We start from the raw sequence: 16,049 nt of genomic DNA on the forward strand, positions 1-16,049 counted from the left end.
ATACATTAACGCAATTAATAAAAAAAGTGCAGAGGATGATTTATTTGAGTGCATAATTTTTTTTTCATACATATAGGAAGAAATTAGAGGAAGGTAATTGAAGGGAAAGATGTGGTGAAGAAATTGCCAATAGAATAGCCGCCATTTTACTTTACTTCTGTTTTTCTAGATCACAGTCTCATTTATGGCTGCTAAATCGTAGAACATATTTCATCACCTCTTTTAACCGAAGAAAGGGGGAAGAAAATACCAAAGCATGCTCAAAAATCTTATCAATACTGGAAAGTAGTTCACTAGTTTACACAAGTACAAAATATAGTATTTTTTTTTTTAATTTCTTTAAGCGTGGCAAGTATAGAGGATGCTTCATCCCTAATAAAAACCTGTTGTTAATTATATCTTAGTATGCGATACATATTTATTAACTAATTATACCAAAATATTAAAATATATCTTACGTGTTTAGTATGGCTAGGTATGACAGACAATTTTAAGAAAGACATCGTGCATTGCAAAGAAAAATACTGATTATAGTATAACTTGAGAACTATTAAAATTCCCTTTATATCTTCTTATATTCTGCCTGTTTATTCTTTCTTTCTTCAAACGCAATGTTTACATTACAATAAACAAAAAATTAATCTGACAATTCATTTAAATATCAATATCAATGCAATTAAAAGTATAATAAAAATATTGCAATACAGAGATATTTTAATTGATAAAATAACATATTTATAATTAATTAAAGTTTTTAATGCATACTTTTAATGATTTGATACGTATAAGAGCAAAGAAATATATTTTACATACACGTAGCCACATTAATTAGATTATTGTTAAATTGAATCATAATAAAGATATCTCAGTTTTAATAAAACAAATATATAAAGAAGCTAAAAATCACAATTGCAAACTGAGATCCTATATAAAAGATCATTATAGGTGTTAAGCATCCTCTTTCATATATTATTACTTGCCACTAGTGCGTTAATTGCCTCATAGAAGTAATAATTCAAAAAGTGATGAGAAAATGAATAAATCAATATGTGTATGTCCATGCATGCGTATATGTATCTATACATATACCCGTACATGCAGAGTCATAGATGAATACACATATATTTTTGTATTTATTGGGAAAGAATGAGGAAACCATCACGAATGCAAATCCATGATATACGAAGGCCCGTATTCGTAACTAATCTAGCCTGTTCTTGCTCATATGTTTATAATAACTATTACTTTGCAAATTATAATGCTCTAGCCTATTATTTTATTTATATCCTAAATATTTTATAATATATATATAATATATATATGTACATTAATAATACACATATTTATATTGTCATATATATGTATATTATTAATATAATATACACACATAGATATACTTACATATATGTATATAAATATATACGCATATATATGTGTGTATTATGCGTTTTTTTATTTACAAAATACGTAGAATAGATAGTCATCCTATCTTAACTACAATATGCGTACTGTTGCGCAAGACTTTAATTCTTTTATAAAGTGCGCTTTATAAACATATCTCTAATTATATTACAGCCCAATTCAACAATCTTTGTTAAAATTCAACGCACTGAAACAGAGATATATCATACTCGGATAACGTAAAAGAGAAAGTTTAAAAATTATAAAATGATATTAAAATAAATTAACTATTATATGTGGTATTAATGTAAGGTAACAAATTTGCTAAAACTGTTAAGAAATAATGCTTCTGTTAAAACAATTACTAAATTTAAAGTAAATTGAAGCATTAAAGATAATAATAGATTTCTATAAGATTCATTAAACTTGAAATTTTTGTATCTGTAGAATATTAAATATATTATACTTCTGTATAACACAGATTTTATATTCATGACTTATTTCATCGCAACGTATTATTAATAAATTGAATGGATTCAAAGCTACAAATCAAAATAGAAATAAAACACCTGTCATGGCCAAAAAGGAAAAGGTTGAAGAAGTACAATAGCCAGAATAAAACCACTTATATCTAAGATGGTGAAAAAAAGAGAACAAAAAAAAAAGAAAAAAAAAATAAAAATAAAGATCATTTTAAAAGACCGATAAAATATATATATCATATATATATGAGTGCGTTGAATTTCAGCAAAGCTCTAAAAACGGTAAATAAGTACTTTCAAGAATATGGGAAACATTACATATTACCTATATCAAGTGTCATCTTATCATTAACTTTTAACTAACAAGGGAATTATACCGTATGCTTTCTCCCGCTTGTCGCCATACGATGGCACGGTTTTTACCTCCTATTTTATGTCCTATAAATCACCAAAGACCTGCTACTATCTCAAAATATTAAGATTCAGCATTATAGACATTTTAAACTCTCTGGATGCTTCCTATCACGAGTCATGCTATAGTATTTACAAGTAAAATAAACACATCTGCTGTCTGCATCAGGTAAATTTTGTGCAACGTTTATCGCAGTTTTTGAATCTATAGCTTTCTCTCTTTTCCAACTTTATCATATATAAAGTATAACTAAAGTATATAAACTCTGATTCCATATTATAATGTTTCATTATCCTAATACTCTTCAATTACAATTCTCTCTCTGTACTGGATCTCATTATAGCAGCTTTAACAATATTTAACAATGGCTTAGGCCTTTCATGATTTAGTAAAGGCGTGTTAATATACGAACGTTTATTAAATATTCAAAATTGCACAGAGAAATTATATTAAAATGTAATGATTTAATAAAATAACTATTAAATCTACTTATTACTGACTGCTTCATAAAATCAAGTCTGTGCATTTGGAATGTGGAGCTATTATTACTTTCTTTTATTCGCACATTGCCAATCAATTATTATCAGAGTGATTAACTATTTAGGGAATAATAATTAAACGGCCGAATTGAGAACCAATTTTTACCTTATCTATACATCATGGTTTATAGTAAATTTTACAATTGGATACAATTTTACAATTGGATAATATAATAGATATGTGTAACGTTACGCATCGAGAGATTTGCGTACTTTACTAATAATATTTACAGATGTTCATTGACCCATATAATTTACAATCCTCAAAAAAATAGAAATAATAGGGTAGTAAAAAGAGCGAGTAGTTTTTCCTAACAAAGCGTACGTGCTTATTAACGTTCATAAGTTCTGCAAGCATTTTCTATTGCAGACTATTAAAATTATTTAGAATTACTAAAATAATTTCGCTGATTGGCAATGTATTCGGGAAGAATTTCATTCTTTTTTTTTTTTTTTTTGTTACAAAAATTAAGTAAGGAGGATTAAAAAGTACTTTAAATTATGATTACAAATAAACTGATTATCTTCTTACGTAACAGTAAGAGATACATCAAATTTGTGATAATAATCAAATCTTTAATATCTAATTTAGTCGTAAATATTGTAATCAATGATCTATTGTAATTCATTTGTCGTACAAATATTTGTGATTCGGTATTTCGTATTCGATAAAAAGGAATATGTGTGAAAACGTTAATATAATAAGTTAATTGATATGACTTTAAAAAGCGGTCGATAGTAGTTCAATATTATATACAACATAAAAATATTACCGATGCTTGCATATTAACACGCCTTGTCGCCTTTCATCATGTTCTCATCTACATCTTATTTGCACCAGATTACACAAAGGTTCAAATTGCACTAAAGCCTTGCTGTATTTTACATATTCCGAAGAAATGGCATAATAGCGATTTTACTAAGCCATCGCTTTCATCTTCAAAGTATAATGATATACTCGTGTTGTGGAGTAATGGGATGCACAGTATCACAGTTGGCACGTGGGCGCTAGCTACCACTACTGCTTACAGGCAGTGAATGTGGAGCTCCCATCGACGTAGGAGGAGCAGTCAATGGTCCTAAAAGAAAACATTTTAACTCGAAAGATCTTAAACCGATTTTAAAAATATTGTATGGTTCTATTCAAATCGATATAGTTACCAGTCACATTAGGCGAGGATTCAGAAACAGGCAGCGGGCTAACTAAACTGTTAGCGCTCATCGGAGTTGAATTAGCTTTTAATTTTTGTCTGACCTCTCTAATTTTCAATTGTAAACTCGTTTTGTTAGGAAATATATCAGAATGTTTTGCTTGAAACGTAGAGGTAGCATGTGTTGAAGGGAAATATCCATGTTCCCGAAATAATTGCATCACGAGATGTCTCCGTTGTTCCAACATTCTCCTATGACCACGTTCATTTTCATTTCTACCAATCCCTACTGCATTTCCTACACCTCCTACAGGCGTTTTTGGAGTCCGCGGAGAAGTATCTTCTACTTCCCCTGCTATATCTGTATTAAGTCTATATGCATCGATATTAAAATCTGGACCAAAGAACGTAGTTCCCGTCAATTTGACACTCGAAGTTGATTTTGGCGTAGCGGACACTGACGCGTCAGAATCAATATCATCTTCATTTACTAAAGAAAAGAAAATTGACAAGTCTTACTTGTAAATCGACGAAACATACAAAGTTCAACGTACATACAAATATAAAAACACTCACAATTACTTCTATGAGGTCCTTGAGATTTCTTCCGATAACCTTGCATCGAAGCTTGTAAGTTTGATGAGTGTAATCCAGAAGTAACAGTGCTATGACCAGAAGAACCTGGAGTATTTATAGTGATTGCACTTGGGCTCTGTATATCTTCCGGCTTAAATTCTGGTAACGACGAAAATTTCTCTTGAAAATTTACTTGTTCAAGAACCCTAAACATAATTTAATATCAAAGTCAAATTGAAATACATTTGTAAGTGTTTGTAGATAGTTATATATTTTAATATCAGTTCGATAGAGAATAACATAATGAAGTATAATTTATTAAACTTTGAATACATACCTATCCATACCATCTTCGACATTCTTTTTAAAGAAGGAGCCTTTTTTAGTTGAAGGGGATGGAGATGTACGAGACTCCGACATATTTTGTTGTTGCATAGATTCGGAAGATTGAGAACTGTTTCCCTGTGGTCGACTTTGGTCAGAACGTTGTTGAGACACCGAAAGCCCATGTTCTCCTGTGTTTGTTGTGGAGGGCATTGCTGTATAGAAATATAATAAATATTGCATAGTAGTCCCTTTGATTATTTTATAAAATTTATATTTACATTTATATTAATGATAAGTAATTTATATTTCTATCTTACCCATTAATTGTCTTCTTTGCAATGGTGCTCTTCCAAGTTGAGCTGGTGTCGGTGCTAGCATAAAAGGACCTTTATTTGATCCTACATCGCTATTTGGATCTTCATCTACAGAATATGATTTATTTGATGAATGTTCACTATTAATGTGACTGCTATGAGGCGTATGCGGTGTATGCGGCGTAAGTGGTTGTTTGAGTTTATCGTTTGAAGATGTTAAAAGAACGTTGCCTCCATCTTTCCTATCTTGCTCACTTTTTATATTGCTCCCTAAAACATATCATAACAGGAATATATCATATGTTTAAATAAAATCATTAACGAACATTCGAATGTTTTAATATGATGAATAAATTAGAACTATCTGTATTATAATGTTTACCATAAAATTGAGCATGATTCGATACTATTTGGGTATCATTTTTGTCAGATTCTGCTAAACGTGCGATAGAATGACTGATTCCTCTATAAGGCGATGTTGTAGAATTTGTAGAAACTGGATAATGCTTGCTCACGATAACACTTTGTGCTTCAACCTTGGTACCGGAGATCAAATTCTGCGAAGATATATTGCGGCTTCCAGCATCTAAAATTTAGAAAAAATGCATAAATCAAAAAAGAAATGTGTATATGTCTGTGTGCGCACGTGCGAATTTTTTTCTCTTTTGATAAAATGTCAAACTTGTTATAAAATGGTTATCAAATTATGTACTTACCAGAAATAGGTATATTGAAGCCGCAATACATCCGGGGATGCGGTGTCGTAGGGCCAAGGTACTGCGGTCCCTGCTGTGGTTTGGAAATAGCCACCAAATTGTTATCAAGCAATGTAAGAGTGAACGGTGGTTGAGAAGGGACAGCAGAAGTAAGGGGATGAGCGGTAGTGGCTAAAGACTGCAACGGCTGCTGTTGTTTCAACAGAGCCATCATAGGTTTCGTTCCAATCTGTTAGTATTGTATATAGTAGCTCATAAAGGAAGTGTGATATAATAATACGTTGTAATATTAACAATACTTACAATTCTATTGCAGTATATAAATATGCGTGTGTATATACATACATACATACATACATACATACATATATATATATATATATATATATATATATATATACACAGATATACATATACATATATACATATATATTTACATATTTGATATTAAACTCGACATAATCAGTTGTTGCAAATTTGTGTCAAGGAAGTGCTACACTGTATATGGTGTATAAGCATAACCACTATATTATAGTTTAATATATTTTTACTATTCTTATATTCATACAACTAGATCAATGATATAGATAAAAATTTGTTTGTACGACAAAATACTTACCGAATGTAGCACAGGAGCAGCTGTAAATTTAGGTACGTTTCTTCCATTGTCAGTATGAATGTTCGCCACAAGACTACTCATGCTATATTGAGTGCTATATTGTTGTTCAGTTTTCACTGGTTCCGGTTTTATAACTTTCGGTGACACTGGCATGGTTATAAACGCACCACCCGTAGGTTGAAATCCTGATACTCCTGTTGGATTTATCGGACTATGGTAAGGATAAGTGCTCGATAAAACTGAAACTGTGCCACCTTTATCAATGGAAGTATGGTGATACTTGGTTGTGGTTTCTATACTTGTTGACGGTATTCGTGCTACAGAAATAAAAATTCAATATTAGAATTAACATTTCAATATTATGATATAATCAATCTTTGAAACAATAAAAGATATACCTTTTATAGGTTTAGGTCTACAAGTTATCTCCTGTTTGACATTCACTCCATCTCTTTTTTGCCCACTAACAGGTGAAAATTGCGATTGATTAAAAGATTTCTTGTCTATATCTTCCTCTTGTGCATCATTGTCACTATCGGTCAATTTATCTTTACATTTCAAATCTATCTCTGGTTGAGGATCTTCGCAAATAACCATTTGGTCATCATCCGATCCATTAGCATCTTCGTCTTGTTTCGATTCAGGTTCGGTAGTGTCAATTTGTAAAGGTATGTCCAAAATACGATGTGGTGCATGTGTCTGATTAATAATCTACACGAAAAACGAAGATCGTATTTGTAAAACATAATAACAAAAAAATACATATACATATACATATATACTCAGTTATATTATTTTTTTTATAATCATTTGAATTCACATGATTAAAAATAAGAACATTACCTCAATAGTAGGAGTCTCTGTGTATACTGTTGTAACCGGAACAGACACCTCGTCTGTTCCTCTTGGCGTTAAAGGTACATCTTCCGTCGGTGGCCCCATATCCGTTTCTTCTCCAGTACTATTTAATTTTCCTCTAGAATCGCTACCCTTAAAGCTCGTTGTGGACGATTTTCTTCTATCCTTGCTACACCATTTCCAATCTGGATGTGCCTTGAAATGTGCCTCCTTAACTTCAGACGCAAGATCATGATACTTCTGTTTCTCTTCAGGACCCAGAGCATACCACCATTCCCCCAAAATCTTAGAAACAGTGCGATTATCTTGATTCGGATGTCTTTGGTGCACAACTGCGCGATGTCGTTTCGAAAATATCATAAATGCGTTCATCGGTCGACGTATTCTATCCTTTGTCTGTAAGATCACAATTTTTTACACTTTTTATTCTGTACAAAGGGAAGGCTATACAAAGAGCAAGTTTTGATTTATTAATACATAATTCTTACTTTTAGTGGACTCTGTGGCTCCTTGGAATGCAAAGCACTAAGGGATTGACTACGTCTTTTATTGGCATTAGTTTCAATCTCTGCAGGTGTTGTCGGTTCTGCTTCAAAAACATCATCATCTTCTTCTTCGGCAGGAGTAATTTGATCTGCACCTGGTGCTGAGCCATCCTCGCCGGATGTATTGATACTTATTGGAATCGGTGGTGCACTCAAGGGTGGACTGAGAGCAGATGGTGGAGGACTCACCTCTGATTGATCCAAAACTGTTGTTTGCCAGGAGAAAGCTATAACGAAATAAATAACTTAATAAAAATGTATATAACTAATAATAAATTAGGCAATAGCACTTGATGCAAATTACTGCAGTAACTAATTATTGAATACACAGGATTGCTGCTATATTGTAAAAAAAAATAACACAAGTTAGTGAATGTGGAATAAAATTAAATTATGAATTAAATCAGTAAATTGACATTCACTTGTCACTACAGTTAATTTATTTTCTTGGGCACAAATAATCGAAATTTGGATTAATTTGTCATTTGTTTCGTCAACAAAAAATAAATTTAACGATACAGAAATAAAATGATCTGGATAGTTTTAAAGACAATGCGAAGAATTTTTTCATAGGATATGTTATTTTGTAATTTTACATCTTTATTCCTTCATTTTCACTATTAAAATAGCTTTATTTGATATGATATTAAAAAATATCAAAAATAATAGTATTCCTGCAATCCTAATAATATTAGCATTATTATTATTACAAAGCATTAGTCCACCAATCAATCATAGATTAATCTTGCAATAATTAGTTAAACACCCTTCCCCAACATTAAAGTGATTTTAAGCACATAGATATTCTTGGCTGGATGAAATATTATGTGAAATGCAGTTAAAAGAGAAGCAATAATTCAATTAACTGGTTACATTTGTTGTAAAATTGAGTATGGTATATTGCATAAAATCTATATGCAAACACTACTATTTTGATTTTGCATAAAATTATTTTAACTTATTAATAAGTCGATATTAAAATCAAATGTAAATTGTATACTTTAAAAGGGGTAATAATCTACAAAGAAATAGAATTTTAATAATTATGTATAATAATATAGTGTACGTCAGGATGCTTAGAACAATTAAAGGTCAAAATAAAATAATTAATGTGGAAAATATATGTACACAAACAATTATTGTATGACTGATTATTCCAATTTAATTCATGCAATAATCGTATTTCGATGCACAAATATAATCGAACTTTGATATTTACATTTGATAAAATTTGATTTGTGTGTGTGTGTATATATATATATATATATATATATATATATATATATATATATATGTATGTATGTATGTATATATATTATATATACATACATACATATATATATATACACGCATACATACATATATATATATACATATATATACATACATATATATATATATACATATATATACATACATATATATATGTATATTTATTTATATATTTATATACATGCCATATTTTATCATATACCATTAATAAGCTCCAATTTACAACAAATTTACAAGAAGAATCATTATCTTTCATTTGGCAGTGAGAACTCAAACCTTTTTTCCAGTTGCGCACTGCATTATTCAGTAATGATGGGGGATGGGGCTGGTATGCGGAAGGAACATCATGGCTGCCATCTGTGAAACCTTACGGTTTAGTAAACATCACTAATATTGTGATGACATGAATCCAGAATTGTGATAATGAGTTGATGAGATTAGATTGGAAAGAAAGTAATGTTGCTTTGTCATAATCTGGTAATTATTTTAATTGGATAACGCATGTGTGTTTAACTGGATGCAAGTATTTAAGTTACATTTAGTTTAGAGGTATTGTCTTGCTTACATTGTATAACTTCTGTTATATCAAGTTATTTATTATAATAAAATATTATTGTACATATATTGGGTACTATAGTGTTTTGTAAGTTTAATAAAATTAAATGAATGTAACAGATAAATTTTACTTGTGAAATTGTACAGAAGGTATGTCCTCAGCATTTAGAACTACAGTTAGCATGTCTTGATTCGTTAATATTTCGTAACTATCTTTATTTTATATTTTTTATTTGTATGATAAAATAAAAGAACTTTAATTGTAATAATATATAAAAATAGGAATAACAAAGTAGAAAGATGATAAAATAAAGAAACGATTAAAGTGTGAATAATTAATATTATAGAGAACATTACTTTCTTTCCAATTCACTCGACAAAAGTTATATTGCGTTCACAATTGTACCCAATAAAATATCTTTCTCAATTAAGCTTTTGGATTCCTATATCCATGTATCAGATCAATACCAGATGACACAGAGAACAAGCGCAATGCATGATTTATACAATGTAAACTTACATAGGACTCCATTATTTTTTGAATTTTCTTCTCTAGGAGGTTGAGCTTTCGGGATCTGTATTAGATGTCCAGGCTGAACGATTACATGCTGGAAGACACTGGTAGGAGTTGATGGATTAGTAACTTCTGTTGCGGCTGACATTACAACGTTCGTGGATGGTGCTGAATTCCTTTGTACATCCATATGCGCGGATGTATGTATCCCAATCTTATTAGTCTAACATAACAATGTTTACAATAAATATATAAATTCGAGAATAAATACATTCTTTTTATTTTTTTTAAGTTTTTATATACTAGAATTAGAAAAGTAAGAATATTCGAACTGAGTGTTCGTGTTTCTCTACATTTTTTAAAAATGTGAAATAATATATGCACCCCTTATATAAGCGCGCGCAATATCTCTTTTGAATAATATACACTTATATATTATACAACGTGGTTATTAATTCAGCAACACACAAAAAGCATTAAAAAACCAACTTGAACTTACTTGTTGTAAAACAGAGAGTTTATCGATATGGACGGACACAGCAGGAGTCTGCGATGATTGACATTGATTTTGTAACGATGCTGGAAGCTGTGCCAAATGATTCATTAAACCTTGTCTATATTTATCATCTTGAATACCTATATGTCCTGCCGTAGAGATATCTATATTATTTTTTATAACAAGGTACTTCTTTTCATGCTGATGTTGCATCACATAAATTGGCTGATTTTGTGGCTGTGCTGTCTGTGCATAATCAACTGGTTGTTCTTGTGGCTTATGTAGAAGAGTCAAATTTTGCGGTGGCGGAGCAGATAAAGACATATGAGGTGAGTGCGATGGTTTCAGAAGTTGTGTATTCTGTTCAGGAACTTCAGAATGATTAGAAAAATTGTTGCTCGATGTCAATGCATGCTGCAATATAATTCCTTGTTGTTGTTGAGCTATAGACGTTACGACTGATGGATGTCTTGGTGGTGGGCTTTGTTCTGACCACGACAAAGTTAAATTTTGCCCGGGCATTCCGCGACCCACTGGAGAGATTCTTATTACACTCGTCCCTATACTTGCAGGGACAGGAGCAGTAGGAGCTGGTCGACTTGGTCTAACCATTCGATTTGGTTCAGGTTTAATTACTTGCTGCTGATATTGAACCAAAAAATTCGATTGCGTAGGAGAATGTTTCCATTTTGCGCTAGGCGAGATTAAGGGAGCTGCGTGATGTGCAGGACTCGAAATAGGCATAAATACATTATTTTGGTTAAGGCCTAACGGTGGTACTGGAGACTGATTTATACACGGTGATATGGAAGATTGACCCGTTGGCGATGAAAAGGCTGGTGTGGCTGATCTAGAGCTTCCTAAAGACACTAAAATAGAAATAAAGAAAAACTTATAAAAATGATTGCGTTTCTTTCCTGATAATAAAACCAATGACCACTTATCTTACCAAGCATGTTAGCAGCTTCAGTCTCATCCTGATCAAAGCGCCCTGCGATTCTTCTATCTCCATAGTTTGGAGAAGTATCAGAACCTCTTGATGTTTCTTCTCCGTCAATTTTTCCACTGTAAAGTAAAATTCGTGTAACTAAAACTCTATATGAGAAGAATTAAGCATTTTTTATCGAGATGTTATAATCAAAGTGTCACAAAAAATATCATAATCATTACCCAGGAAACGCATTTGTCGGGCCTCTAAGACAAGATCCTTTCAAACTGAGATGTCGGGAACAGAATCCTCTCCTTTGACTTTCTTTAAAACATCCTTCTTTACCACAAAGTCTACGCCATTGCTTCCCATTGAATTTTTTCGTAATTCCGTTGGGCATAGACACTACATCACCCTTTTTATACTTATGTGGCGTAGCCGCCTGAGATCTATTTGATCAACATTAAATATTTAAATGTGTTCTTTCAATGTTATAAATGTTATTGTAATTTTTACTTAGAATAGATAGATAATTACCTGGGTGTGGCTGCCTGAGAACGCGGTGTTATACTGCGTTGCTCGACTAAACTGCTGGTACTTCCTCTGCTTTGCATACTGCTTCGTTTACTGCTTCCTGATAATTTTGCATCTAAAAGTTGGATATGTTTGTCTATAATTAGTCCAATATTTTAATTATTCATTATTATGTTTCATCGCATATATCTCACAATTATAAAACGTTGTAGGAAATATGTTTATAAAATTGTATTACCTGCATCTGAAGGAAATGTAATATTTTCCCTATCCAAATCATCTTCACTCTCAAGTTCATCGTACGGTCGGCTTCCATTACTTAATGCTGTACTAGCAGAATGTGCAGGAGTCCCTAATGTCATAAGAGGACTAGTACCAGTTGTTCTATAATAACCAGTTGTATCATTATGCGTAGATATATGAGATGCATGGTGAGGAGTATGATGGAGTTGCAAAATTGACACTGCTGTTGAAGCTTCCACAGAATTTCTATATCCATGATCTGAGTTTAAGTTGAAAAAAGAAAGTAGATATTATAATATTTTTGTTGTGACTACAGACCGAGATATTAAGGCGAAAGCAACATTACCAACTGCTTCAACTCTGTTAGAGTCGATATCTTCCAGTCCCTCTTCTAGTTCATCCCACCAAGGAGGTTGCACCAAACGCAGATCTGCACGTTTCACTACATAACTATCACTCTGATCGTCTTCTCTTGGTATTTTAACAACAAAACGATTAGGCTTTGTTAATATCTTGCACACTGTCCCTTTCACAAACACTTTAGTTAATGCGTCTATGTGACTATTTGCTGTTGGACATCTAATGCAAACTTTCGCATCTAAAGTCACTTGCCCTATAGACGGGCTAGCATCCCCTATCACATCATACCTTCCCGCACCTAGAACATCACCATAACGCACTAACTTCCTTTCTCCATCAAATTCTATGAGAATCTCTCCATGAATCACATTACGAATAACACCTGGATAATAACATGAATCCCTTAAAGCTAACACTCTGTGGTCACGCCACTCACTGAGATCAATAGCAACCGTAGCAGGTCGAGGACGAGCACGCATAGGTTCTTCTCTCAGAGAATAATCTACAGCTGTACTCTGAGGAGGTAAAACTACCACCGATGGTGTTGACATCTAATAAAAAATCATAAATTAAGCACATATCATTACGATTTAAATTCGATCCAAGTAAAACCGAGACTTTGGACTTACTTGATAACAGTCTGCTTCTTGTTGTTGCGGAGACTGTCGATTAGTCAAACTTGAATGTTGAACTAAACAAGCAATAGATACGTTCGGGGCACGCGTATTTATCATATTATTAACATTGCTTGTTACATTACTACATTTATCCATTTCTTCGAGTTCCGATGGATCAAATTTTCGTTTCTTTGGAAGTTTTTTAGCGCTAATTGTTGGATCCGATGGATCCCGTTGTGGAGGAGCAGGAGGCGGGGGTGGTTGTTCTTGAATACATTTTTCTTCAATCGAAGTGCCACCACCCCCGCCTGCTCCATATTGTCCACCTCCTAGGGGACCTCTTTTTTCATGCATCTCAGAATGAGCAGTCAGCATTTTTGCCACCTCACGCTGCTCTAAAAATTTCAAATAATAGTTAATAGATAAGAATTTATATATCCAACATTAAGGTTTCAATAAAGATTTAATATTCAGTAAACATGCGTATGGCACTTACAGTCTGTACAGTCGAGAGGAGGCTGCAAGCTGTACTGTGACGAATTGACGCTGGCGGGGGGGTGACATCGGCTGGGAGCATACCTCAGCACCCGACTATCTGGAACAGGATGTGTCGAATCTGGACTTTCTCTTCTCTGACAGTTTTGTAACAGGGGTGTTGTTCCCTCTCCCAACTCCAATACTTCTTCCCAACCCCAACTGCCAAGCATCCTCCTCCAAAAGATCTTTTCTTAGATAAACACTTGTATCTTCTTGAACTGTTTCGAACCTCTAACAAAATGTCCTAGATACAAGAAAGTATACAACAATTAGAATTACCGAAGAGTTGATACGAAGATCTTAATATATTTTATTTCAACATCGGATCACTAAAGTTATCTACTTCATTTCTAAGAAATAAAGTATTCTTATTCGCACAACCGGAAATTTGTTCAAAATTAAAAAACAAAATTGGTCTTATTCAAGGTTCTAAACTTTCTTATAAGCTTTTGTAAATAGTAGAATAAAAAAAGAACTTTGATGTTTATAGTTGTATTTAACAATATTTGCTAATAAGTTCAATAGAAACGGACTTAATAATCGAGAATATACACTAGTATAACCAGAATTTGATGATATCTTATGATGTGTCAGACAACTCGGGGACAAAGAAGCAGCAAGCTGACAGTAGTACGAATCACGCTTGCATGTGCATCATTCGGGTGTGATCGGTAGTGTCGAAAACAGCCGAAGTGTTGCGCGAGACTGGGACCGCCAGCACTCATTTACATTGCGAGCAGGACAGAGACAGCCAAGTAGTAAAATATTTTCGGCGATTGGGCCCATCTTACTCTAAGCAGTATACGCAAAGATTTAAGACTTTACTTTTCAGAAATTACTTTTCCATATAATAAAATTATAGTAAGTTTTAACAACTATATGTATGCAATCTTCATCTTGTTGTTATCGGAAATGGAAAAATACGCTTCTTCCTCTGTAAAATTTTTATACGTATCTATTTAAAGTGTCGACGATTATATACGATTTAGAGTGGAAAACATTCATACTATACGCATTTAAAAGAGGAACGATTTATTATAATTTAACGAAACATTTGACTGATCAAAATATTTATCATAAAGAAGCATTTTTCGATTAATATGAAATTTTACCTTCGACTAGATCAACGCATTAAAATCATTAAAGTATTTTTCTTTTTAAATTTATGTTATAATTTGCATCATCGATAGCCCGGATATTAAACAATCGGTCACTTTCATCTTCCTCTCTTAACGTAATCTCGTCAGAGATTCAGTTTTTACATGGGAAAGTTTACAATTAACTGTGAGATTCCATAAAATAAAGGAGTTCACAAAGTTTACGTTCGTTTTTCATTTAGTTTCGTCTATTGGCAACGAAATGGAACGTGGGTGCTTATCGCACATTGTGGATTTGAGAAATACACTTTCGAAGAAAAAGAGAGCAGGTCGTTTCGCACGGCCGACGGCAGTGAGTACAACACCCACGCACGATTCACGCTCGTAGTAGAGAACGCTAGGAGTATACTATTTTATTGGCGCATCGTGAACATAACCTATTCATGATCAAATCACATATATTATCAGTATATTACAAAATCTAAATACTTTTCTCTGCGTCTTATTTACACCACGCGAACGTAATTTTGGAAATACGAGCTTTGTATATAAAAAGAAAAACGAACAACGATATTAAAAAGAGAGAGAGTGGGAGAGAGAGTGGGGGAGAGAGAGAGAGAGAGAGAGAGAGAAATAGAAAAAGAAAGAGAAGAAACGAAGATCGTGATTCGATATGGATTTAGAGGTACGTATCGATACATGAACGTATGCACGAGTATGTACGATGTACGTATATATGTATGTTTATACGTACATATACATGTCGCAAGAAAGGACGACGTGCGTGGACCGACCGTAGGGATCGTTCGGAACGCGAATGCATGTAAGTAAGTAGAGATGGTATCGCTTTCATCTCGCAGCTCGATCTCCGCTCGTTTACAAGAGAATGTAGACTCTTGATTCCAGAGGTGAGAGAGATCGAAGCGCGAATCAACAACGGAGAAGATACACGCGGC

At 32.9% G+C, this 16,049-nt stretch overlaps 1 protein-coding gene across 13 annotated transcripts in view; it reads right to left on the bottom strand.

Annotated features, from left to right (window-relative positions):
• Positions 1-14: 14 nt before the first annotated feature.
• The window catches only part of LOC127070333 (protein capicua homolog), a 31,430-nt gene continuing 15,395 nt past the window's right edge, over positions 15-16,049 (bottom strand). For 8 of the 13 annotated variants that reach the window (XM_051008144.1, XM_051008140.1, XM_051008146.1 and 5 more), the window contains 21 exons: positions 13,956-14,240; positions 13,472-13,854; positions 12,829-13,393; positions 12,478-12,741; positions 12,243-12,354; positions 11,948-12,154; positions 11,727-11,842; positions 10,781-11,646; positions 10,288-10,504; positions 9,489-9,578; positions 7,884-8,167; positions 7,381-7,791; positions 6,936-7,248; positions 6,538-6,854; positions 5,919-6,147; positions 5,585-5,788; positions 5,206-5,472; positions 4,899-5,100; positions 4,562-4,767; positions 3,996-4,475; positions 15-3,913 (listed from right to left, as the gene is read on the bottom strand). In XM_051008144.1, coding sequence (XP_050864101.1) covers positions 3,843-3,913; positions 3,996-4,475; positions 4,562-4,767; positions 4,899-5,100; positions 5,206-5,472; positions 5,585-5,788; positions 5,919-6,147; positions 6,538-6,854; positions 6,936-7,248; positions 7,381-7,791; positions 7,884-8,167; positions 9,489-9,578; positions 10,288-10,504; positions 10,781-11,646; positions 11,727-11,842; positions 11,948-12,154; positions 12,243-12,354; positions 12,478-12,741; positions 12,829-13,393; positions 13,472-13,834 — 5,784 coding nt within the window. In that variant the 5' untranslated portion in view covers positions 13,835-13,854; positions 13,956-14,240 and the 3' untranslated portion in view covers positions 15-3,842. The remainder of the gene's footprint in view (positions 3,914-3,995; positions 4,476-4,561; positions 4,768-4,898; positions 5,101-5,205; positions 5,473-5,584; positions 5,789-5,918; positions 6,148-6,537; positions 6,855-6,935; positions 7,249-7,380; positions 7,792-7,883; positions 8,168-9,488; positions 9,579-10,287; positions 10,505-10,780; positions 11,647-11,726; positions 11,843-11,947; positions 12,155-12,242; positions 12,355-12,477; positions 12,742-12,828; positions 13,394-13,471; positions 13,855-13,955; positions 14,241-16,049) is intronic. The other 5 variants (XM_051008149.1, XM_051008147.1, XM_051008151.1 and 2 more) reach the window with 5 other exon arrangements.

The sequence above is a fragment of the Vespula vulgaris genome, chromosome 18 (genome assembly GCF_905475345.1).
Source record: "Vespula vulgaris chromosome 18, iyVesVulg1.1, whole genome shotgun sequence".
Classification (NCBI taxonomy): domain Eukaryota; kingdom Metazoa; phylum Arthropoda; class Insecta; order Hymenoptera; family Vespidae; genus Vespula; species Vespula vulgaris.